Genomic DNA, 26,327 nt, shown 5'->3' with positions numbered 1-26,327 from the left:
ACATAGGAGTGACCCAAGATCCACACCAAGGCCGCCGCAACACCTGCGAACAACAAAAGAAAAAATTAATTCACACCAACCCACTCCCCCTTACAAAAACCCCAACCGAACATACGATTTAAACCGCGCCGACTCCCAACGCCCAATTCTCCTAATCCCCTCCGCACTGACCCCCAACCTAGCCGCCTCCGTCGCGGCCCCAATCCGAAACGAATGCCCAGCATATCCTTCCGCCGGCACGCCCAATCCTCTCAAACATTTCTTAAACACTGCCAGAAACTGAAATCTGGACAAAAAGGAACCATCCTCATGCCGAAGAAATGGCAGCGCATCCTTGGTAATCCCCGCGCCGTAAGCGCCCGCACACCGCACCGGGCACATACCACAACCCGGGACCGCAAACAACACAAACTGCCGCCCCCTGCCCTCCTGATCCGTTTTGGACCGTCGAATCCGAACCACAACCCTGTCCACCGCTAACTCAACATCATCACACCGCAAACCCCCCGCTCTCCGAACACTGCCACTCACCAACTCCCCTAATCTAAACGCTCCAAAGAACGCTAATGCAAAAGCCGCCCTGAACAACCCCAGCTCCCAACCAGACTTACAAATGATACTTAACTGCACGCCCACCCGCAACAGCAACTCAAAAGACACCGGCTTCCTCTGATCCGGCACCTTGGGCTCCCCCCTGCGCCAACCCTTCAACACCTGCCGCACCAGGAAACCCTTCGTCAAATCAGGCAGCCGCCTCAACCTAAACCCAAAAGCTACCCCTGCCATAAAACGACTCACTTTGGACACTGTCCACCCCTCCCTCTTCAAACAACCCAGCAACTCCAACAGCCTAACCTCCCCGCCCCCAACACCCGTCCCCCTGGCATCATTCCAACACTCCCAGGTCGTCCACGCCTTACCATACTCCTTCCAAGTACCCGGACTCAGCGAATCCCTCAACAACCCCATCACTTCTCCTCCAGGATCCCCCAGAGCCACGGCAGGACACTCCAGACCCTCCTCCTCCGCTTCTGGCGCTAGAAGCCGGAACCGCTCCCACTGCGAACGAGAAAGAGAATCCGCCACTGAATTAGACACACCAGCAACATGCTCCGCCACCACCCAAACATTAATCGACAAACAACGCAACACCAAAAACTGCAACAGCCGAACCACTGGCGGGGAAGACGCTGACAAACTGTTAATAGCCTGTACCACCCCAAGGTTGTCACAATGAAACCGGACCTTCCGATTCCCAAATCTCTCACCCCACAACACTACCGCCATAACAATCGGAAACAGCTCCAACAACGCCAGATTCCTCACCCATCCTCGGGTCACCCATGCCTCCGGCCACCTGCCCGCACACCATTGTCCCTGGCAATAAGCCCCAAACCCCACCCCCCCCGACGCATCCGTATACAATTCGAAATCCACGGAATCACACAACCCCCCCATAACCAGCGTCCGCCCATTATACTGCCCCAAAAATTCCGCCCACACCCTCAAATCCCCCTTTAACTCCTTGCCCAACCGTATGAAGTGATGAGGCGCCGACACCCCCCCCGTAGCCGCCGACAACCGCCTGCAAAAAATCCTCCCCATCGGCATAATCTGACAAGCAAAGTTGAGCTTCCCTAACAACGACTGCAAATCCCGCAACCTGATCTTCTCTTTCCCTATGGCCCGCTCAATACCGCAGCGCAAATCCAGTAACTTATCCTCAGGCAGCCTACACTCCATCCGCTCCGTATCTATGACAATCCCCAAAAAACATAACTCCGTCACCGGACCCACCGTCTTCTCCCGCGCTAACGGCACCCCAAAACGCTCAAAAACCGATAGCAACGTGTGCAACAACAAGGAACACACCCGCGAATCCGCCGGCCCCAAACACAAGAAGTCGTCCAGGTAATGTATCCCAGACTTACAACCCGACACTTCGATCACCACCCACTCCAAAAACGAGCTAAAAGTCTCAAAATACGCGCACGAGAGAGAGCACCCCATAGGCAAACACCGATCAACAAAATACGCCCCCTCCCAAAAACAGCCCAACAACCCCATGCTCTCCACGTGAACCGGAAGCAGACGAAAAGCCGCCTCAACGTCAACCTTTGCCAACAGCGCCCCCCGCCCCCACCTCCTCACCCACCTCACAGCCGCGTCAAAGGAAGTATAAACCACCGAGCAAATCTCAGGATCAATACCGTCATTGACCGACGCACCCTTGGGGTAAGACAAATGATGAATGAGCCGAAACTTATTCGGCTCCTTCTTCGGCACCACCCCCAAAGGAGACACCTTCAGATTCGGGAGCGGTGGCTCCCTAAACGGACCCGCCATCCGCCCCAGCTCAACCTCTCTCCGCAACTTGTCCCCAACCACTCCCCCATGCTCAAGCGCAGACCTAAGGTTCTTGTGAACCACAGGCCCCGCCGCCACCACAGAGGGAATGCGAAAACCAAAACGAAAACCGTCCCCCAACAACCTAGCCGCTTCCCGATCCGGATATCTATCTAGAAACTCCTGCATCACGTCCACCCGCACCGGAGTCAGTCCCTTTTCCAGCCCCCTCACCCCCCCGCTGCCGTCCCCCCTTAAAGCAACGGCTCGCTCCATGGGGCCCACCGCACCCAGTGCATTCATGCTTGAATTTGCATTTTGCCCCAAACCTGCAGTTTCCCTCATTAAAGAGGAAACACAGCCCCTTTGCCGACGCAGCCGCCAACGCTCCTGGAGAAGACCCGCCCGGCTCCCCCCGAAAGGACTGCCCAGCCCTAGGCACCGCCGTCACCCTCAGCCACAGCCCGATGTCCTTGTGATCCCACCGGATATCAGGCCTAACCGCCTTACGCTGCCGGAACTGCTCATCATACCGGAGCCAGCCCACCCCACCGTAAACCCGATACGCTTCCCCTATGGCGTCCTGATAGCAAAACAGCGCCGAACAGCACTCCGGGGACCGTTCCCCAATGACACTAGCTAAAATGGCAAACGCCTGAAGCCAATTAGCAAATGTCCGCGGAATCAGCCGATGCCGCCGCTTCTCCTCCTCCTCCACCTTCTTACCCTCATCCTTCTTCCCCCTGTCCAAGTTAAACCGTTCCAACGGGAGCAGCGAAAAAATCTCCACATACTCCCCCTTCCATATCTTTTCCCGCACCTCCTGCTTCAAATGAGCCCCCAAAGGGCCCTCAAAGCACACATACACCTCGCCACGCGCCCTGTCATCCAACCTCTGCCCCTCCGCATCCCCCCCAACCTGCGTCTCCACCGACACTGACCCAGCCGCCCCCCCTGACGCCCCAGCCCCCAACCCCGGCAACACTCCCCAACCCTGCAATGGCGACCCCCCTCCGGACCCCAACCCAGACAACCATCCTGCCAGCCCCCCCAACAACTGCCCCAACCCCTTACCTAACTCACCCATGGCCGCCCCACCCCCAGCCCCCCCCACCGGGAAGCCCTGCGCTAAAATGGGTCCCCATGCAATCTCACCAGGCACCACGGGCGCTGTGACTCCCGCTGCCGCTGATCCAGACTCCCGCCGCACCGACACTTCACTGGCGTAGCTCCCAGACGTCGACGGCTGCTCCTCCTGGACCACCTGGACGACCCTCTGGACCACACTGGAAGGCCCCCGGGCCGGAACCGCGGCGTCCGTGTCGACGAGGGGACCCTCTACCTCACCGCCTCGATCTTCTCTGGGCCTGCACGGGGAATCCCCTCCATCCCATGCAGCCCGAAGCACCTGGAACTCATCCTGCCGCCGAGTGGACCGCCCGCTGTAAGAAGGCCCAGGCCGGGCCACCGTTCCTGGTCCCGCATCCATGAAGACCGCCGCCGGGAGCGGGGGAGGGGGCGTCCCGCTCCTCTCAGGGCCCCGCCGTGTAGTGGGATTCCTCCCGCGGCGAGGGCGACTCACTGCAGGCCGAGCGGCCGCCCTCCGCCGCGGAGGGTCCGCAGAGGGGCTCCCGACTCGGCGCCGGGCCCGGGGGGTGCTTTCAGGGCTGAGGCGCGCCGGTGGGTGACCCCGCCGCGGCCGTGCCGCCCGTTCAAGAGGGGTAGCCACAGGAGCAGGCAAAACTCCGCACGCACCCACCTGCTCCTGCAGCCAGCCAGGCCCCCGCACCTCCGCCTCTCTCCTCAGCCACTCCAGCAGCTGCTCCACCGACATCCCCTGAGCCGACATCTTAACGCAGGTCCGCTCCGTTCGCTTGCCCTGGCCGCACTGTCCTCTCTCTCCCGCCTCTTCCCCTCGCAAGCGCTAGCCACGCCCCCACCCCCTCCCGCTCCCCTGACAACTCGCGCCTAACTGACCCAGTCTCCCACTTAACCCTTACCTCACCTGTCCTTTCGCTGCCATCACCTCTTCATGAACGGCCTCCCCCACCGCTGCGCTCCTCGTCCGGCCTGACTTATGCGGATCCGCAATACACGAGCACCGTTCCTTGTGCATTCCGCATCACAGATGCGGACCCATTGACTTGGATGGGTCTGCAAATCTGGAGATGCGGAACGGTGTGGAACAGAAGCACAGAACGGAACACTACAGAAGAACTATGAACTTTCTCTATGTTTTTGCGGAACGGACGGTTGCCGACCCATTCAAGTTGAATGGGTCTGGATCCGTCCTGGCGGCCGCACGGAGGTTGCCCATGCATTGGGGAACGCAAATTGCCGTCCCCAATGCATGGAACGGAATGAATATGTTAGTGTGCAGGAGGCCTTATTCAGTGACAACAGGGCGGCGAAAGCCAGAAGCTTATGAATATCAGGACTTGTTGGCATCTCTGGAGCTTTTAGAACTTAGCAGCAGAAAACTGGTCACGGATTCTCGAATAATGACACAAGTAAAGCCTGTCACCAATAGAATAAATATGTTGCTAAAATAAACGTTTCTTTAGTTTGTCTATGGGGTTTTGAAAATCCCATACACTTGCAGTATTGAGCACTATACTTTGCTTCAGCGTAGGAAATTGTGAACATGCCCTAATGCAGGGTCCACCCAATCCAGCCCTTCTCCCATCCATTGCTTCTTCACAGGTCGTTTGGTTCAAATTCTTTTCAAATTCACTATTTCCTTTAATATGATAAAAATACTTCCAGTTTTTGTTATCATCTCTTTATAGAACACATCACATTACATTTTCAGTATCCCTCCCCCCCAGAACTAACAATTCACAATAGCAACCGTCCTGTTTGGGTGATGAAACATGTAATGCGTCAGCCAGATGAGCCAACGTGTGCAGATGTTTGAGCATGCTATTGAGGAAGGTAACTTTTGTGGCTCAAAGCACCTTATTTCTTTTTCTGGTGTTTCATGAGCCCTCGGGTTGTGTCTGAGTTCAACACGGCTGTCATCTATGCCAAAACCAAGCAGAACAAACATTGGAACTGGGCCAGCAATAATCATGCTCTCAGCCACCTCCTTCCCCTCCTTTCCTAGCTGTGCCTTTACACAATGCAGGATCTTCCTCCCTTAAATCATACTTCACTGAAATCTCAATCAGAGCTCCTGGCAACCGAAGGACAGCATGTCTGGTGGCAAATACATAGATGAAGAGGTAGGACTTCTCAATGCATGTGGAAATAGTGTGTCTACTTTGGCTTGAGAATTGCTGGGAGTTTCTCAGATAGACATCTTCTTTGGAAAACTCTTGGGTTCTTTATGTTTATATGTACCTGTCAAGTAATAAAGTGAACCTGATCTAGGAGCTAGATGATGACATGAAAACGTGCAGATTATCAGGGCTATGAAGTTAAAGCTTGAGGTTTCTAGGTGGTACTACCTGGTACAGGATCATTCTTAGCTGATATGTCTGACACTGGGTTGTTACCGCCTTGAAAATATAGTTAAGTAATAATAACTTTGCTTGGGGGAGTAGAGAATGGAATGCAACTTTGGCTTTCTTGACAGAGTATTTATTCTACATGGATCCAGCTTGGCATTCCTCTACCTAGAGCATTGGTATAATGAAAAGAAGTCTGGGAGAAGCACTCATTGTACGCACAGGTGTACTGACCTCCTTGTAGTGAAGTCACTTCCACTTAACAGAACGTATATTGAGAGTAACCTCAACCTTCGAGTGGAAAAAACGTAGAGTTGTCTGAGAAAAGCAAATTACAGGGTTTCACTTGCAATGCTGCTCTTCCCTGCCACCCATCAAAGTCCATATTGCAGGAGAAACATGGTAGTTTGCCTCTCCCTTTTCCACCGAGTGAGGATTGAGGTGGTTTGAGTTCATCTGTGCTAGTGAGAGGAGTCTGGGAATGGTAAGAGTAATGCTTTAACTAGAATAGGGCTCCGTTTTTTTATCATGAACGACACAATAGCATTGTATGACACTCTCTATAGAATGCTTTCACACCTCCCCTACTATTTATAGGTGAGGTTTTAATACATCCTCCTACCAATGCCTCTGGTTAGTCATTATTTTTCCTTGACTTAAAGGGACATGGTTATGCATATACTGTGCGATGTCCTGGTATATATATATATATATATATATATATATATATATGTAACTATACACAGTATAAATGTAGTCTACAGTGAAAATGTAACTGCAAACCAAATAAATTTTATAGAAAGACATGCTTAGTCCGGTAACAACTATGCAGCATGTTTGCTGGAAATGATTGTCAGCTGCTTTCTTAATAAAGTTTATTGAACATTCACCGCACACCTGCTATGGTGGTCTCCAAGACCTGATCTCGGGCCTATACTGCTGGACTAGATTGGACCTTACCACATTTTTCATTCAGTTCTATAACTGATTCAGTCTAGAAGGATTGTTTAGCATCACAAATACGGAAGGAAAATACTAAACTTGCATTTCATTAACTATGGGAGAGTCAACCAAAGGTAACAGAAAAGGTAGCTACCGATGACTTTATTAATTGATGTGTGATAATATAATATGTAGTATGTACTATAGCTAGCACATTACATGAGCCTCAAAGGCCTTTGTTGACTGTCTTTGCATTAAAAGGGTTGTTTCACTTCAGTAAATGGCACTTATCACGTAGAGAAAGTTAATACAAGACGCTTACTAATGTATTGTGATTGTCCATATTGCTTCCTTTGCTGGTTTGACTAATTTTTCCATGGCATTATACACTGCGTTTTTCCAGGGCTACGACCACCCTGCAATCCAACAGTGGTGGACATGCACTATAGGAAAATGTGCTGGCCTATGTGCATTCCCACAGTCCTGGGCACCAGAGAGGCCAGTTCATTTTCCTATAAAGTGCAAGCACAGCTACCACTGCTGGACTGCAGGGTGGTCCTAACCCCTGGAAACGAGCGGTGTATAATGTGATGGAAAACTGAATCAAGCCAGAAAAGGAGGCAAAATATCACAATACACTAGTAAGTGCATTGTATTAACTTTCTGTACATGATAAATGCCATTTGCTGAAGTAAGACAACCCCTTTAATTGTTCTGCTCCTCTCAGTTATCAATGAATAAAGCTGGCCATGCACATTAAGTAAAAGTTGGTTGATAGTTGAATAGCAGTTGGACAAACATTTGGTGAATGTACGTTTCACATACACGGCCATACACATTTGGTTCATATTGGCTATTACAGTTGTTCAAACTGCTCATGCATGTTCATTGAAACCAGACGATCTTTCTAGAAATATCTTTTCCAGAGAGAAAGATATTTTGTCTAAATCAGGCCGAAATATTAAACATGGCTGACTTCAAATGATAATTTTCCAGAAGATAATTTATCAGACGAACATTCATTTTGGTTAAAATCGTCTGTTTTGATCAACTTTTGTCTAATGTCTATGGCCGCCTTAAAGAGGTTCTCCAGGAATTCATAAAATAAAATTACTGAAAATACCGAAAAAGTATTATTTTATTATAAATATATTCCCAAATACCTTTCATTAGTTTAAATTGGTTTATTTTGTCTAAGGAGCAATCATTAGGGGAATTAAAATGGCCGCCATTCTATCAGTACGCACAAAACCAAATCAGACAGGAGGACCAGTTACTTCAGAATACTGAGCTAAAGAGCTGCCTAATCCTCCTCTCTGCTCTACTTGTCAGGGATTATGATCCCTGTAGGAATAGAGATCATGAGGAGACAACTGAAGTACAGAGAGGAGCAGAAGACAGAATGTGGGGCTGTGGTAATGTAGGCGACTGCAGTGCTGCGGCTCATTAGCCACCCTCCCACCCTCCTCTGTATATATCCTATATACGCCACATAATACCTAATGCATGCAAACAAATGAACATACATAAGCAAAGTCTTAGGGAAGCCTGTCAAGTAAATTGATGGTTATAGGACCAAATTGACTGAAAGATAAAATTGGGAAACAAATTCCAAACTGCTATTGCTATGGATGGAATTATGCCCTATAAGTGCCAGGCTGCACTAATGCGTGACTGTACTCCTGTGTTAACCAGTGTTGGACTCAGGTACTGTACCTTGGGCCCACCAGAGAATATTATTCTGATGGTCCACCATCCAACTGTACGAATTTAGTAGTGCATGTCTGCTTCTAATTACATCAGAACCCCTATTCTTAAAATCAAACATATAGTCAGCATAAAAAATAGGTTAAATAAACCATAAAAAGAGTTTAAAAAAAAACTGTTACAAGTATAATAACTTTCTAATGTACTTTATAGGCCCAGTTATGGATGGGCCTACTTATCTCATTCGTAACTACTGGAGACCATTCTAGTCCCCTGATGGCCAAATCTGAGCTAGATACCAGTACAGTGGCAATTCCTTACTGGTCGAAAAATAAAAACTGTTTTCATAAAGCACAAGTCAATAAATTTTTCTCTATACTGATACATCAACATGAATAAGAACTGAACAGAACAATGACTGACATCTGGCTGTTGGGAAACGTGCTTCTGTCAGCCTATTGTTTCTTGCATTTCCTTTCTCACTTCACCAGTGGGACCAGTTTTCCTGTAGATGAGGATAAGGGGATCAAGATTTTTTTTCTCACCTTGATGATGAATTTTTGAGGTCTTTGTTTATTACTATTTGAAAGAATCCTAATTTTCCAGTTTGTCAAAGTGTTACATTAAATATGACACCGTAGGTTAGATCACAGAAGGAATGTAGTGAAATTTGTTTAGCTGTGGTGTAAGTCAACCACACGTAGTTTATGAAATGGATGCAATGTTTTAAGTAAACTGCGAAGACCTCTGCACTTTAATGCCAATCTTTCCACTGGACAAATGGGATTATTACACAAAGGTTAGCTTTGTAGCTTCAGAAAAAACACAGCTGTCAGTGGAAATAACATAATTTTTTTTAGACAAATCAGTGTACATAATATATCTAAATAGTAATGCAAAACAATGCCAAGGCTCCTATATGCTGAGCTGATTAGATTAATATGCCTTATTACCTGAAAACATCACACATCACTATGAAAAGAACGGATTAAAGGGAACCTATCATAAGTTTTTACCCCTTCCCCCCAAACTCTTTCCACCTTGCCATGCATAATGTATAGCTTTTCTAAAAGTATGGCCAATTGTCCCCAAAATCTCAGCATAACTGAGCAAGGTGCCCGGAGAAGACCAGGGAGAGGTAAGTACAGCCAGCAACAGGAGCACAGTATTCACTGCTCTGAGGGCAGGAAGAGCCACTGGATTTGCAGAATAGCAGTGCTGTCCAGAGCAGGAGAGGTAAATTCATTTATTTACTTTGATGGGGATCTGATCTATGGTCTAATGAAGAATTGGGTCTGATTTGAGGACTAATGGGGTTTAATCTGAGGTCTGATAGGGTCTGATCTAATGTCTCACGAGGAATAGGGATCTGATCTTAGGTCTGATGGGGGTCTGATCTGAGGTCTAATAATGAATTGGAGGTCTGATTTGGGGGTCTGATCTGAGGAATGGGGATCTGATTTGGAAGTCTTATATGAGGTCTGATGGGGGTCTGATCTGAGGTGTGATTAGGAATGGGGGTCTCATTTAAGGTCTCATGAGGACTGTGGTCTGATTAAGATTGGGGTCTAATTTGGGGGTCTGGACAGAAGCCTGATGATGATGATTGATCTGATCTAAGGTCTGATGAAGATTGGGGGTCTAATCTTAGGTCTGATGAGGATTGCTTTTACAATACATTTCATTGAATTGCTATTGTAGCTCCACAGGTACTACAGCTGTGAAAGCCCTGGTTTCTTGAGAGAGACCAGGGATTTCAGATACAATCAATAGCTCCCCAGTAACCATACGGGGGAACTGTTGAAGCCCCGGGAGTGCAGAACTTCAGGTTTGCCACTTTCAGAGACTGTGGTCACATTTGACCACGGCTTTTGAGGGGTAAATGTCTGCAATCAACATTATCGCCAATTGCAGATATTAGCCCCGGGTGTCTTCTGTATAAAATGCATGCACCATTGTTAAAGACCCAACCTCTGCAGGACAGGTAGGGCAGAGGTCCGGAAAGGGTTAAATATCGGAAGTGACATTCCGACCTTAGAGGCTCATGATGAGTTGGCCTCTTGTTGGACCTCCTCAATGATTAGTGCTAGAGACCAACTGATCTCAATTGCTTGCATAGCGTATACTTGACTATGGTCCCCTTGGTCTGGATGCATAAGTTTACTAGTGACATGTGTACCAGGTGTGGCTGGGGAAGCGGTACTCTAATACATATGATATGGGAATGCCTGGTTCTTGCTGCTTTTTGGGCTGACTAGGTGCATAAAATGTTTCTAAACACCTAAATGTTTTACCGGAAGTGTGCTCCCCTGGGAATAGCTTCCTAGGCTTTGGGAATGACCTCCTTATTACTAAATACTGTAGAATACTTTATAGGCTCCTGATGTTTTATGCAAGGAAATCTATTCTTCTAAACTGTAGAGCTCCTCTCCCTTACTGGTACCTCTTATTGATGCAGCATTACATTTGTAGAAATTAACATACATGGCTAGAGGGACACATAATCATTTTGATAAGATATGGGGAGGACCTTGGCTGGGGGCCCAAATGGCCATGGCCATCGTTCCTAATTGAAAATTGTATGGTGAGAATGATATGTGAGTGGGTTGTACCAACTGGAATCCTTTTCAAATTGATACGAGTCATCATTGTGGAAGGCACTGATTTAATTTCTCTTTATATTGGACTCTGTTTTATTTTTGCACCCGGGTATCTGTTATTATGGTGACAGATGAATGGAATTGTTTTCTATTCTACTGTGTCTAATGTTTAACTCTGTATTTGAAAAAAACTGCAAAAATAAAGGCTTCAGAAAAACACTTCCAAGCTAAACACAGACCCAGTGGACATTTTAGGCCTCATTTACATAAGACACGTGATGTTTTAAAACTTTTTGTAAGGTATGTCGCACTACTGGGAGATATACATATAGATTTACAAAGGTCACATATACTTAGAAAGTTCTTCACATGACTCTACAGTGTGTTGGGACTACTGTAGGGTATTACAAACTGATGTCAAGTCCCTGATAAGATATATAACAAAATCAAATGGGGAAACGCTGCAAAAAAAATGTACAAAAGTGCAAGTCAACATTCCACACATCCTAACCTTGGGTTGGGTTGAGGAACATGCCACACATGGAGAGAAAGTCCAAAAACCCATAGGATATTCCACTGATGCCAAGTAATACTGGATACAATATCATTCATATAGTAGAAAAAGCGCAAATATGTGCAAAAATATCCTTAGGATCCAATATCAAAATACAAAAATATACAATTGTCTGTGAAGGTTCTCATTCATCTAGGTCATGGTAGATCAGTAGTAGTAAGGGCTCATGCACAGAAACGTATTTTTCTTCAGCTTCCGTTTCATCTTTTTACAGGTCCGTATGCGGAACCATTCATTAAAATGAGGCTTGAAAAAAAAGAAAATGACTCTGTATGTTTGCATGTCCGTTCCACAAAAAAAATAGAACATGTTCTATTCTTGTCCGTTTTGCGGACAAGGACAGGCAGTTACAATGGATCCATTAAAAAAAAGTATGCAACACAGACGTCACATGGATGTCATCCGTTTTTTTTTTGTGCATCCATGTTTCCATACGGTCGTGTGCATGAACACTAAGTCAGAGCAACTGGACTTTCTCTTGAAGATGTTTTGCTACTCATCTGACTGGGTTTCTCAATCTAATTGAGAAACCTCTGACTTATTACTACTGATAAAATTGTACAATGGTTTTTCAAACAATTTTCGTTTTTTGTGTTGTATTATACTGTTGTAGTAAAGGCACAGTGTTATACACTTTTTCTTTTGCGAGTATAGTAGGTTCTCTTTAAAGAGGACCTTTAATCGGTCCAAAGATTGTAAGATAACCATCAGGCTGCCCCGGGATCTCACTGCACTTACTATTACTTCTGGGCGCCGCTCCGTTCTCCCGCTATGTCCCCCAGTATTTTCGCTGACTTAGTTATACTGGGAGGAGTCTGGCCTGTTTCTTCCTGGGCGTTCCTTCTCCCTGGCTGTAGCGCTGTCCAATTGCAGCAGAGAGATCACAGCATGGGAGTTTTTTTTCTCCCAGGCTGTGAGCTCTGCACTGCGATTGGACAGTGCTACAGCCTAGGAGAAGGAACGCCCAGGAAGAAACAGGGCAGACTCCTCCCAGTATAACCAAGTCAGCGAAAATACCGGGGGACATAGCGGGAGAACGGCGCGGCGCCCCGGAATAATAGTAAGTGCAGTGAGATCCTGGGGCGCTGCTCTACACAGCCTGATAGTTATCTTACAATCTTTGGACCGAAAGGTCCTCTTTAAGATGCTTAATGGGTTTTCAAGGATTATATTTTACCCAGTCCCCAGAGAGTGTTACCTGTTGAAAAACTCATTCTCAACTGTTCCCTGTCACTCCATTCAGGCACCCTGGCTCTGTTCGTCAATCTTCTGCTCCTTAGAGCTGTATTACACCAACAGATTATCTGACAGATATCTGGCCATTTATTGGTCAGATGGCCATTTACACACACAGATCTTTTGTTATACACACTAACTATTGGTCTGATTGGACATAATTTGGTCAGATAATCTGTAGCGCTGATCGCAAATATTCGAAACGCGAATATCAGCACTTCGAGAATTCGTGAAAATCTAGAATATTGTGCTATATATTCGTAATTGCGAATATTCTATTTATTATTATTATTTTTTCATCAGTAACCTCCCTTCTTGCTTGTGGGCCAATGAGAAGGCTGCAATGTCTTTGTCAGAGCTTAGCAACATCCCTAGCAACCAATAGGAAAGTTGCCTCCCCCTTACTATATAAGAACCTCCCCAGCAGCCATTTTCTGCAGTTTTTTTGCGGTTCTGAGAGAGATAGCAGTGTCATTGCTGTGCTCTCTGCTTTCATCTGGATCCTATTCCTTATCCAATTACATTAGATAGTTAATTAGCTCATATATATGTAATACAGATAGTTAGTGGGACATAGTCAGTGTAGGTTAGATAGTGATATAGTGTAGCTGATAGTTGCAGGGTGTGATAGGAATAACTGTGCTGTAAGGGATTAGCGTCTCTGTTAGACACAGTACTGTGATGTCACGATAATACTTAGTGCACCAATCAGTAATATCTACTCAGACCTGATAAAATGTGAAGTTGCATGCATTGTGCAAAAAAATGCGCATCATTAGTGCCAATTTGCACAATCGTGAAAATAATGACTGGAGATGGCAAATTCTAGAATTCGCAATTTATTGCGAATATTATGCGTTAAAATTAGTGAAATATCGCAAAAACAAATATTGCCTATGCCGCTCATCACTAATAATCTGTTGGTGTAATGCAGTCCTTAGTATGAGCAGGGTCATGTGTGCCACTGCAGACGATGAATTGCGCATCACACCTGCTGCTGGTGACAGTGTGTGCGCAGGTGCGGGATATCAGCGCTAGACTGGCGATTCTAGCGCTGTCAATCAACGGACATGGAGGCGTGATCAGGCACAGAAGGCCGGCATTAGCAAAAAACGGGTGCGTCGCAGAAGCAGTGCTCGGAAGGCATAAGCCCGCCACTTAGTGCTCGAATTACTAATTTGCATACTTGTAAAAGTTGCTTTTTCGGCCATACTGGACCTACTACATGAGAAATAAAGCTATAGTTTTTGTCTGTAGGGTAGGCTTGAACCGGGTGACAGAGCCTCTTTAATGTCAGAAGTGAGAAAACTGATGATAAGGTTGTAGGGTGTAGAAGAATCCAACATTTCCTATTGCCCCGTGAATCAGTTCCACACAAGGCTAGGAGCTGTTTATGGCAGACTGCATTGGACCATTATATAGCCCATGTTCATAATAAACTCTATGTCTGCAATTCTAAATATGCCATGTGCAGAGCTCCACCCAAAATGTGGGACTTTTTGCAGTTTTATTGTACTGTGGAAACACAGTGTGCTGGGTACTGGAGTGCAGAGACCTTACATGAATCATATCTTGGCAGTAGTATGTAACCATCTGACTAGGCATGTGGAATTTACAACATAGAGCTTTCAACAGCTTACAGATACAATGGTGGAACAGTTCGGATCTACAGGAACTGTTATTCCTACTGATAGAGCCATTTAAGTTTTTGTAACGGTAAGGACTTATTGCACCTAATAAAAGCCATGTATTGTACGCATCACAACTGCGGATCTAGATTCATATTTGTCCTTTATGGTGAAAATGATATATTCACTTGTTGAGTTCACTAACAATCCCAGGGGCTTAGCTATATGGATGCAGGGGGTAACTACCAAGTCCAGGAGCCTAAGGATGCCCTAAGAGCCTTCTGCTACATAGGAAGACACCACTATTGTAACTATAGGTGGTGGGGCTGAGTTTTTGCACTGGATATCAGGGTTTCACCTCTGATTATGACATTTTGATGTTCTGCACCATGTATTCCAGAACTGCTGTCAGACACAAATGGAAAAAAACAGAAAGACTTGTCTAAGAATTTCCATTATAGGCGGACCATCAAAATATGCAAGGCATGGAGCATTACTGGGTGTGATAAGAAAAGGTTATAGGCTTCACTGCTGCTAAACATTGAGAATGTTGGAGGACAACTGTGGGGTGTCTCCCAACAATGTATGGGAAACAGGATGGAAAGCAATTTGGATCTGAATCCCTGTGTTCCTAGGTTTTGAACTGAAACTCAAGATCCCTTGTCTCACTCTCTAAGTTAAAGGGGTTATCTAGGCTATCTTAAAGCTGCATTTAGACACTTGGAGGAGCAGCTGATTGTGGGGTAGGAATCATTCCTTCGGGACAATCGGCTGCTCGTTAAGTGGAGGTAAAGAGCAGCATTTACATAGAGTGATCGCCTCCACAGTATGGGGAAGAGCAATGGCTGCTGCTATCACTCATTCCCATGGAAAATCATTTTTACTGTTTAGGCATCACGATCTGCTCCCCGGGAACCATGATGGAGGTGCTGATGATTTCACCTGATGATTGAGTGTTTCATTTGTTCATTGGGCGATATGCGGCACCTTTACACTGGCCAATTATCGGGAACGAGCGTTCATAGGGTAATCAGCCGTGTAAATGCGGCTTAAGACAGGCCAAACTTTAGAGAAAATTACAAGGATCACACATCCACATGCCATGCATGGATCTATTGCTGCTAAGCATCATTTATCAACATGAACAATGAGGAACTTTATATACAGAACATTTTAATCGAAATGCATAAGCCCGCTCACTATGTCACAGTGGCCTCGGTCACATGGGTTCCTTCACTGATCTTGTTCATCACATGATGATCCAGGTCTTTTCATCTACAGTTTGCCAGGCCATCATTTGTCACCTCTTCAGCCGATCTCTCAAAATTTAGCTGGATTTGCCAATATCTCAGGTCTAAGGTCTGCTATACCCTCTCAGCTTTAGGCTTGCAGTATTAGACAGCGGTCTCCCACATGTCCTAAATGGGGAAATGAAGCAGCGTATCTGCCTGATTACAAAAGGATAGGCTACTGAAATCCAACTGTCCGGTCCTTATCTCCTCGGAGAGTTGTGAGACCCCCATACACATTAAATAACCAGCCGTTCCAGGTTTAGTTCACATTTATCAAACATGTATGGCCAGCTTTAGTCTTATTATTGATTATTTTATTATATTTTTCCATTAAAAAAATGAAGTGAATAATTGTGTACACTTTTCTTATTGTGCCATAAAATTACCCAAATGCAAAAGTTTGCCCATTCGGCTGCTTTTTTAGTCTTTCGTTCAGTAAATGCAGTAAATAATATTGCTATCAGTATAAATAGATCAGCATTATAGCTTTTATAGCATCCTACTCAGTCCTATCGTGGTAGGTAGGTGGCTTTTAATATCAAACATAACTTGTATATAATTCTTATATTATTGGCCCGAAAAGAGTAATTGACCTATAAAACGATGTTCTTATTCTTCGCATACTATTTCACACATTCTGCTTGCCATATGTGCTTAGAATTCTGCAACCAATCTGCCACGTATGAACAGACGGCCATTACAATCTCTGTACGCAAAACACAGACATACCTGGACATCCACATGGTGTTTGACTTTTCTGGACCCATTTATTTAAAGGGATTCTGTCACCTCCCCTAAGCCAAAAAACGATTTTAAAGCAGCCATGAAGCACAGCTTACCTGGATTAGGCTGTGCTCTTTTATCTTGCAATCCGTCCAGCAGTTACTGCAAAAAACTACTTTTATTCATATGCAAATGTGTCCTGAAGGTGCCCAGAGGGGCGTTTTGTTCATCTTAGAGAGCCCAGTACCGCCCCACTTACAGTGCCCAGCCCGCCTTCCTTGCACTGTCTAACCGCCCCTAGCCTGCCACAGCCTCTCCTCCCTCTCCTCCCCCTCCCTCACGCCGAACGAACTTTCGCACAGGCGCAGTACCCACTGAGGGCTGCGCCTGTGCGATCAGCAGGAGACTGAGGGCAGGAGCTTCATCCTCGTCACTGGGCATGCGCCGAGCCCAGTGACGTCCGATGCTCGCTCTTCCCTCAGTCAGCAGGGAAGAGCGAGCATCGGACGTCACTGGGCTCGGCGCATGCTCAGTGACGAGGATGAAGCTCCTGCCCTCAGTCTCCTGCTGATCGCACAGGCGCAGCCCTCAGTGGGTACTGCGCCTGTGCGAGAGTTCGTTCGGCGTGAGGGAGGGGGAGGAGAGGCTGGGGGCGGTTAGACAGTGCAAGGAAGGCGGGCTGGGCACTGTAAGAGGGGCGGTACTGGGCTCTCTAAGAAGAACAAAACGCCCCTCTGGGCACCTTCAGGACACATTTGCATATCAATAAAAGTCGTTTTTTGGAGTAACTGCTGGATGGATTACAAGATAAAAGAGCACAGCCTAATCCAGGTAAGCTGTGCTTCATGGCTGCTTTAAAATCGTTTTTTGGCTTAGGGGAGGTGACAGAATCCCTTTAAATGAAAGGGTCTTGACTCTTGAACAGAAAACAGATAAAAATGGCACATGCTGCGAGTTTCTCAGCACAACCAACTGAAGTGTGAATTGCACCCTTCATGTGTTATGTAGGTGCAGACCAAAGCCAGAAATTACTGAGGTAAATTACTGAGGTAAATTACTGAGGTAATTACTGAGGTAAAACCACCAGGGTACAATGGGGCTGGGACTAGTTGGGCTGGCTCCACTCATGTTCAGCTAGGCCTGAACTAGAGATGAGCGAATTTCCGGTTATGAAATTCGTTCACGCTTTGTTTACTGGTAAAAGGTGAATTGCGTTACGGATTCCGTTGACACGGACCATAACGCAATTCTATGACGGAATGCATAACGGAATGTCTTTAGAGGCATTCCGTATTTCATTCCGTCATAATAGAAGTCTATGGGCTGCATAACGGATCCACCCCGTTTCCGTTATGGAGGAGAGGACTCCCCTGCATAATGGAAACGGGACGGATCCGTTTTTCATCCCATAGATTTCTATTATGAAGGAATGAATAACGGAATGCCTCTAAAGGCATCCTGTTATGTATTTCGTCATAGAATTGCGTCATGGTCTGTGGTAACGGAATCCATAACGCAATTCACCTTTTACCAGTAAACGAAGCGTGAACGAATTTCAAAATATGAAATTAGCTTATCTCTAGCCTGAACCATAGATTGTGTATGTTCATAGGTATACCTCCCTTTCTAAAGGGAACCCGTCACTTGCATTACACTGCCGTCACAGAGGTCTGTCATTTCTGTTATGGTAGTCAGTGCTGACATCCCAGAGTGTGCGCCTGCGCAGCGAGGGAGATGAATCTGATGGAGCGTGCTGCCCCTGCCTCCAGACAATGACTGGCAGGTTTCTGTCCTATGCACAACAGAAAAGAAACCGGTCAGTCATCGTTCGATGGCAGGGAAGGGTGGTTCAGAGAGCCTTATTGGACTCATACCTCTCGGGGCTCTGCATGTCAGTACTCTGAAAGTGACAGCCCGCAGAAATCATGCTTATTTTTTATACATTGAATCAGAAGACACAAACAGGTTTTACATTGTACGGGCTAAGGGTCCATTCATATGTCCGCAATTTTGTTCCGCATTTTGTGGAACGGAATTGCGGACCCATTCAGTGGCGTACACACAATCCACGGGGCCCCGGTGCGAAACTGATCCATGGGCCCCCCCCCCCCCAAACCCGCTGCCGCGTGTGTATGCGTGTGTGTGTGTGTGTATGCGTGTGTGTGTGTATGTATATATATATATATATATATACTGTATATTACTATATACAAGAGGATGATATTCGGTATAACCCACGGTATTCCCACGTAAAACCAGCTCTGCTACATTATGTAGCAGTGCTGGTTTTGTCATGCATTTCTTTTGCCTTCATATAGTAAAATACTTTATTGGCCTATCAATGGCTTTATAACTAACTCTGCTATATTTCTGTAGCCTACAACCTCTGACTGCCCAGTTGAAACTACTACACCCAACATGTTCTGGCAGTAATAGTAAATGGATATTGGTGCAATTCTGAGCTACTAGTCTATATAATAAATATGTAGGCTACATATGTATTATATAGACTAGTAGCTCAGAATTGCACCATTATCCATTTACTATTACTGCCAGAACATGTTGGGTGTAGTAGTTTCAACTGGGCAGTCAGAGGTTGTAGGCTACAGAAATATAGCAGAGTTAGTTATAAAGCCATTGATAGGCCAATGAAGTATTTTACCATATGAAGGCAAAAGAAATGCATGACAAAACCAGCTCTGCTACATCCAAGCATATACTAGAAGCTCAATAGAAGTGCCTACACAAAAGAGCTGCACCCCAAGACAACAGAAAAAAAACCATTACTTCATAGCACAAGTCACCGGTCATAACTTTACATACATTGCCCAACTCTCAGCCCCCATCAGACCTCACTCTGAAAGCCGGACCGGCTTCTTTGCGCAGCGCTCTCCCTCTCCCTTTCTTTTCCGGCGCCTTCTCCCTGTCCCTGCATCTCAACGTCATGTCTGGCACGCCGCACTGCCGGCCGGGGAGGAGACTCAGGGGCAGGAGCGTACATAAAAATCACTGGGGCCCATAGCAGGAATCTAAATTGGGCCCCCATTCCCCTTTAATAGCCCCTCCCTTTGTTCCATGAACTATTCTTGCTGCTGCGTTTTATAATTTATGCCATCAGGGCCGGATTGGGATTACAAAACAGCCCTGGCACACAAAAGAGGTATAATAGATGCAGTGTGTACAGATGTATATTATATACAGCGGTGTACAGTCATATGAGGAACGCGGTATAATATATGCAGTGTGTACAGGTATATAGTATATTCCCTAGTGTTCTGATATGTGAGGTACAGGGTATAATATATGCAGTGTGTACAGGTATATAGTATATACAGCAGTGTACTGATATGTGAGGTACGGGGTATAAAATATGCAGTGTATACAGTATATACAGTAGTGTAATATGTGAGGTATAATAGATGCAGTGTGTACAGATATATAGTATATACAGCAGTGTACTGATATGTGAGGTACAGGATATAATATATGCAGTGTGTACAGGTATATAGTATATACAGCAGTGTACTGATATGTGAGGAACGGGGTATAAAATATGCAGTGTATACAGTATATACAGTAGTGTAATATGTGAGGTATAATAGATGCAGTGTGTACAGGTATATAGTAAATACAGCAGTGTATTGACACCTCGTACCTCACATATCAGTACACCGCTGTATATACTATATATCTGTACACACTGCATCTATTATACCTCATACCTCACATATATAGTATATACAGCAGTGTACTGATATCTGTACACACAGCATCTATTATACCTCATACCTCACATATCAGTACACTGCTGTATATACTATATATCTGTACACACTGCATCTATTATACCTCGTACCTCACATATATAGTATATACAGCAGTGTACTGATATCTCTACACACAGCATCTATTATACCTTGTACCTCACATATCAGTGCACTGCGGTATATACTATATATCTGTACATATTGCATGTATAATACTGTGTAATATATGAAGTGTGTGTGTGTGTATGTGTGTATATATATACACACACACACACACACACACAGCAGTGTATTGATGTGAGACATAGAAGGTATAATACTGTAGCTGCAGTGTTTACAGATATATGTGGTCAGTTATACATTATGGTCACTGTGTGTGTGAGGTATATGAGGTAGTGGTCACTGTATGGCTACCTTCACACCTGCGTTCAGGTGTCCGCTCGTGAGCTCCGTTTGAAGGGGTTCACGAGCGGCCCTGAACGCAGCCGTCTGGCCCTAATGCATTCTCAGTGGAGGCGGATCCACTGAGAATGCATCCGTCTGCCAGCGCTCAGCCTCCACCTCCGCTCAGTGAGCGGACACCTGAACGCTGCTTGCAGCGTTCGGGTGTCCGCCTGGCTGTGCGGAGGCGAGCGGATCCGTTCCGACTTACAATGTAAGTCAATGGGGACGGATCCGCTTGAAGATGACACCATATGGCTCAATCTTCAAGCGGATCCGTCCCCCATTGACTTTCAATGTAAAGTCTGAACGGATCCGCTCAGGCTGCTTTCACACTTAGAAAAATTTTCTAAGTTATAATGCAGACGGATCCGTTCTGAACGGATGCAAACGTCTGCATTATAGGAGCGGATCCGTTCAGAACGGATCCGATCGAACGCAGGTGTGAAAGTAGCCTAACTGTCTGAAGTATTATATATGAGTGACCAATGAGTAAAAACAGGGCATGGAGGGGGGTAAATGATGAAAAGTGGAGGACCTCCTCTTACCACTCCAGTCCAGTCTGTATGAATTAACGCAGAGCTGATTGTGAACTTCTAATACTTGCTGTTAGGGGTTGAAGGACCTGGGATGATGTCATCACAGGTCCTGGCAGATATACCTTTGAAACCTAGGAACTACACCATTTTTGGTGCAGTTCCTTTGCTAGATTCTGCAGGACCTGTGATGTTGAATATGATGTCATCACAGGTCCTGGCAGATGCACTGTTCTAACCTGGGAACTACACTTTACACTGTGCAGTTCCCTTACAGGACCTCTGATGACATCATCAAAGGTCCTTTAGCTTTAGAAAGATAAATAGGAGCAATTAGGGGGCGGGGCCTCTCCTCCACTTCGGGGCCCCGTCTGCCTATATGGTAGGTAGCCACTGCTCAGGGGGAGGAGACTCAAGGGAGGGTAGGGCTGGTAGCAAGGAAACAACACTGGGGGGGCGGGCCCCGGGCCTGCCACCTGGGTTATACAGGCACAGCACTACTGCAGGGCGGGTCCACAGGTGGCCGGGGAGGAGACTCAAGGGAGGGTAGGGCTGGCAGCAGGGAAACTCAACACTGGGGGGCGGGCCACGGCCGGCCGCCCGGGTTATACAGGCACAGTACTACTGCAGGGCGGGTCCACAGGCGGCCGGGCCCCCTGGAGTGCCGGGCCCGGTCGCAAGTGCGACCCCTGCGACCCCTGTATGTACGCCACTGGACCCATTCATTTCTATGGGGCAGCACAATTGCGGACAAGAATAGGCATATTCTATTAGTGCCGGCAAAATGCGGATTGCACATTGCCGCTGTCCGTGTTTTGAGGATTCGTGGATCTGCATAACACGTTATCGAGGTCTGAATGGAGCCTTAGAGTAATTTCAGCTTAATTACTGTGATACCCAGTGACCCCATCAGCAGGGTGGTCTTGTTCTAGATCATTTTGGCAGTGCTCTCAACCTACAGATGAGAATGTCTTCTAATGTTGCCAGGCATGTCCACTATGGTGACATTTCTTCATCTTCTGTAATGGGTATTGGCCTGAGTAACCTTTCTAAAAGGGCAAATACTGTGCTTCCTGAGATAGGCTCTGGATCTTTACATTAAATAAAAGTATCCAAAATGCTTTAAACCACATATTTGGTGTTTTCCTGGAGTTCAGTACTGATTATCTATCATCTGGATAGGTCATCAATATCTGATTGGTTTGAGCCCTGGCACCGCTGGCAATCAGCTGTTTGGGGAGGGCTGCAGCCTCCTCACAACATACCAAGCACAGCGCCGTACATTGTATAGTGGCTGTGATTGGTATTGCAGCCCAGGCCCATTCACTTGGATAGGACTGAACTGCAAAAGGACCATGTGACCGACGAGCCACATCACTCCCAAACAGCTGATCGGTGGCAGTGCCAGAAGTCAGACCTCCACCATCAGATATTGATGATCTATCCTCAGGGTAGCCCATCAATGTTGTACTCCTGGAGGGCTCCTTTAGCGAGAACCCATTACATTGTATAGACACTCTTCATGTTATAGAGCAGGAAGAGCTGAATAGATCTATATATATATTTTGTGGGAAAATATTCAGCCAAACTTGTATTTTTATCTGTTAAAGGGGTTTGTCACTAAAGCAAATGGCATTTATCATTTATCATGCAGAGAAAGTTAACACAAGCCACTTACTAATGTATTGTGATTGTCCATATTGCTTCCTTTACTGTCTGGATTCATTTTTCCATCGCATTATACACTGCTTGTTTCCAGGGATAAGGACCACATTCTAATAAGTGGTGGCTGTGCTTGTACTTTATATGAAAAGGCACTGGCTTCTCTGGTGGCCGCAACTGTGGAAATGTGCATAGGCCAGCACTTTTTAATATAGTGTGGAAGCATGTCCACCACTGCTGGATTGCAGGTGGTTGTAGCCATGGAAATGAGCAGTGTATAATGAGATGGAAAAATGAATTAAGCCAGTAAAGGAGGCAATGGATACAATACATTAGTGCCTTGTATTAACTTTCTCTACATGATAAATGTCACTTACTGAAGCGAGACAACCCCTTTAATTCGCTGCTCTTTTTGCGCTTAGAAGTCAAGTGGACTGTCTTAGGCTACTTTCACACTGCCGTTTCTAGGTCCGCCTGTGAGATCTGTTTCAAGGCTCTCACAAGCGGCCCAAAACGGACCAGTTTAGCTCCAATGCATTCTGAATGGATAAGGATTCGCTCAGAATGCATCGGTTTGGCTGCGTTTGGTCTCCGTTGCGTTTTTTAGACGGTCACTAAACGCAGCTTGAAGCGTTTTGATGTCCGTCTGATGATGCGGAGCCAAACGGATCGGTCCTGACTTACAATGTAAGTCAATGGGGACGGATCCGTTTTCACTGACACAATATGGTGCAATTGAAAATAGATCTGCCTCCCATTGCCTTTCAATGTAAGTCAAAACATTGTTTCCGTTCTGTTTCCATTTCCGTTCCGTTTTTCCGTATGGCATATACAGTATACAGTAATTACATAGAAAAAATTGGGCTGGGCATAACATTTTCAATAGATGGTTCTGCAAAAACGGAACGGATACGAAAGACATACGGATGCATTTCCGTATATGTGTTCAGTTTTGTTTGCGGACCCATTGACTTGAATGGGGCAACGGAACGTGATTTGCGGGCAATAATAGGACATGTTCTATCTTTCAACGGAAAGGAAAAATGGAAATACCGAAAAGGAATGCATACAGAGTACATTCCGTTTTTTCCTTTTATGAAACCATTGAAATGAATGGTTCCATATACGGAACGCAAAAAATGGCCCGGAAATGGGAAAAAAAAGGTGTGAAAGAGGCCTCAAAGAAAAACTGGTCTTTGTTTTCTAATTGTATTTTCTAAGCAGACTATTTGTATTACTAGTACTGGGTACGTTGTGCAGATATGGAACAAAGAATGCAATTATGCTGTTTATTCTCTAATATGTCTGGGCTATTAGCTAGTTTGATTGGAAGGCTTTCTTCACATTGGTGTTGTGGCTTCCGTTTATATGATACCAACTGGTACACCCCTTAGACTAAGGCCTCGTTCACATTTCCGTTTTTCACAGATGTGAGCTGTCTGCATTTTCCACAGACATTTTATTACCCATTTATTTCAACGTGTCTGTTCGCACATTTTTTTACTGACTGTGGGTCAGTGAAAAATTCATGCAGACGTGCAGTACTTTGGTCCGTGACGCGGACCAAACGCACCCATGGAAGTCTATGGGCCAGTTAAAATCACTGACACAACATGGATGGCATCCTTGTTGCGTCTGTGTTGTGTCCGTTTTTCAATGACCACTGATAGGAGATTCTCTGGAAATTAATTTTCAGCTGAGCAGCATCAGTGGTATACGGATGACACACTGAGGGCAAAAAACGGACACACGGACCAAACACTGATCCTTCATGGGTGTAAAGGCTCATGCACACAAACGTATTTAATTTTTCTCGTCCGTTCCATTTTTTGGCGGCCTGTATGTGCAACCATTCACTTCAATGAGGCTGCAAAAAACCTGAAATTACTCTGTGTGCATTCTGCTTCCGTGTGTCCGCATGGCTGTTCCGCAAAAAAATAGAACATGTCCTATTATTGTCCGCATTACGGACAAGGATAGTACTGTTCTATTAGGGGCCAGATGTTCCGTTCCACAAAATACGCAATGCACACGGACGGCATCTGTGTTTTACAGATCCGCAATTTGCGGACCACAAAACAATAACGCTTGTGTGCATAAGCCCTTACACAGACTGATTTTTTCACGGACATGAAAAGGACACTGAAATGCGAATGAGGCCTTAGGCTGCTTTTGCACATCAGTCTTTGGTCAGTGTTTGATCAGTGATTTCAGTGATTGTGAGCCAAAGTGATGCATGTCTGTGATTTTCTCAGAGCCCTTGTCAGTAAAATAATACTAATGTGTGAACAAACTCAATCAAAATGAATGGGCACCTGCGCCCTTACAGTGAGGTCCATCATGGTGTCCATCATTGTAGAGGCAAGAATGGCTTTGAATGCAGCACTAATCCTCAGCTGACTAATGTGAACAGAGCCTTAGTACAGTGATGTCAGTGAGAGCTATAACTATGTACCTGTGGTGGGAAATGTGTCAGGAGTTACAAGGGGTTAATAGCTGATACATAAAGAAGAAAAGCCTTCTATTGTAAGGGAAGATTTCCTCGTTTTTGCTGCACACTTGTCCTGGGGGAATCCAGGGGTTAATGGCAGGAGATATGTGCTAGAATTCCTGCTTCACATGGAAACTCTGAGGGTGTGACAGGCAGGGATTGCCTTTTTGGGAGGGGTGGGGGGCTCGGAATCCCCGAGGAATGAGGACTCTTCCCGATGTGACGACCCCTGCTGGTGAGAGCCGGTGCTGCGGTACAGAGGGGTGTGGTGTGGTGCTGGAATCTCTTATATACCAAGCCTTACTTGTAGCAGAGCTGGAGAAGTTTCTGTCTCACTGACAAGTGCCTGCTCCCTCCCATCCATGCTAGCCATTCCTTAAAAGTCTCTTCTCTTTCTTCCTCTTGTCTCCCATCTCTGCTTGGATACACCCCAGGGTGTCCTGTACACTACTCCCATCATCCGAGACCAAGGCAACATCTACAAGCCCAACAACAAGGTCATGGCAGATGACAGTTATAACGAGAAAGACGTCCACACCAAGGAGATCAACCTGGTGAACAGAGACCCCAAGCACCTGAATGACGATGTGGTGAAGGTGGGTGGAGGCTGGCACTGCCACTTTGACTGTCCTCAGTGTATCACTGACATGTGTATGTGGGAGCATGTTATATGTGTACTGTACATATCATACCCTATGCTACCTTACATATACCGTATATAGGATGCTGTGGGATATGCATGTATATAGCACTAAGTTGTGGAACTACATATATATGTATAGTATAGATATATAGATATGAGATAGATATAAAGTTTTCTGTAATTGTAAAATGTCATAACAGTATATTCTGCTTTCCGTATAGTACAGAACTCGTACACATATCTGCTGCTGCAGTGATACTACTACAACCTGTGGCTGCCCAGCTGATGTA

The 26,327-nt window shown here is 45.8% G+C and overlaps 1 protein-coding gene across 1 annotated transcript in view; it reads left to right on the top strand.

The window, feature by feature from the left end:
• The first annotated feature begins 5,421 nt into the window (after window positions 1-5,421).
• CAV1 (caveolin 1) overlaps window positions 5,422-26,327 on the top strand; it is a 58,894-nt gene continuing 37,988 nt past the window's right edge. Inside the window, exons 1-2 of the mRNA XM_044280297.1 lie at window positions 5,422-5,570; window positions 25,829-25,990. Of these exons, the coding sequence (XP_044136232.1) occupies window positions 5,541-5,570; window positions 25,829-25,990 (192 nt within the window). The 5' untranslated portion in view covers window positions 5,422-5,540. The remainder of the gene's footprint in view (window positions 5,571-25,828; window positions 25,991-26,327) is intronic.

The sequence above is a fragment of the Bufo gargarizans genome, chromosome 2 (genome assembly GCF_014858855.1).
Source record: "Bufo gargarizans isolate SCDJY-AF-19 chromosome 2, ASM1485885v1, whole genome shotgun sequence".
Classification (NCBI taxonomy): Eukaryota; Metazoa; Chordata; class Amphibia; order Anura; family Bufonidae; genus Bufo; species Bufo gargarizans.
The sequence above is the reverse complement of the archived record's forward strand: the minus strand, read 5'-3'. Positions and strand labels throughout refer to the sequence as shown.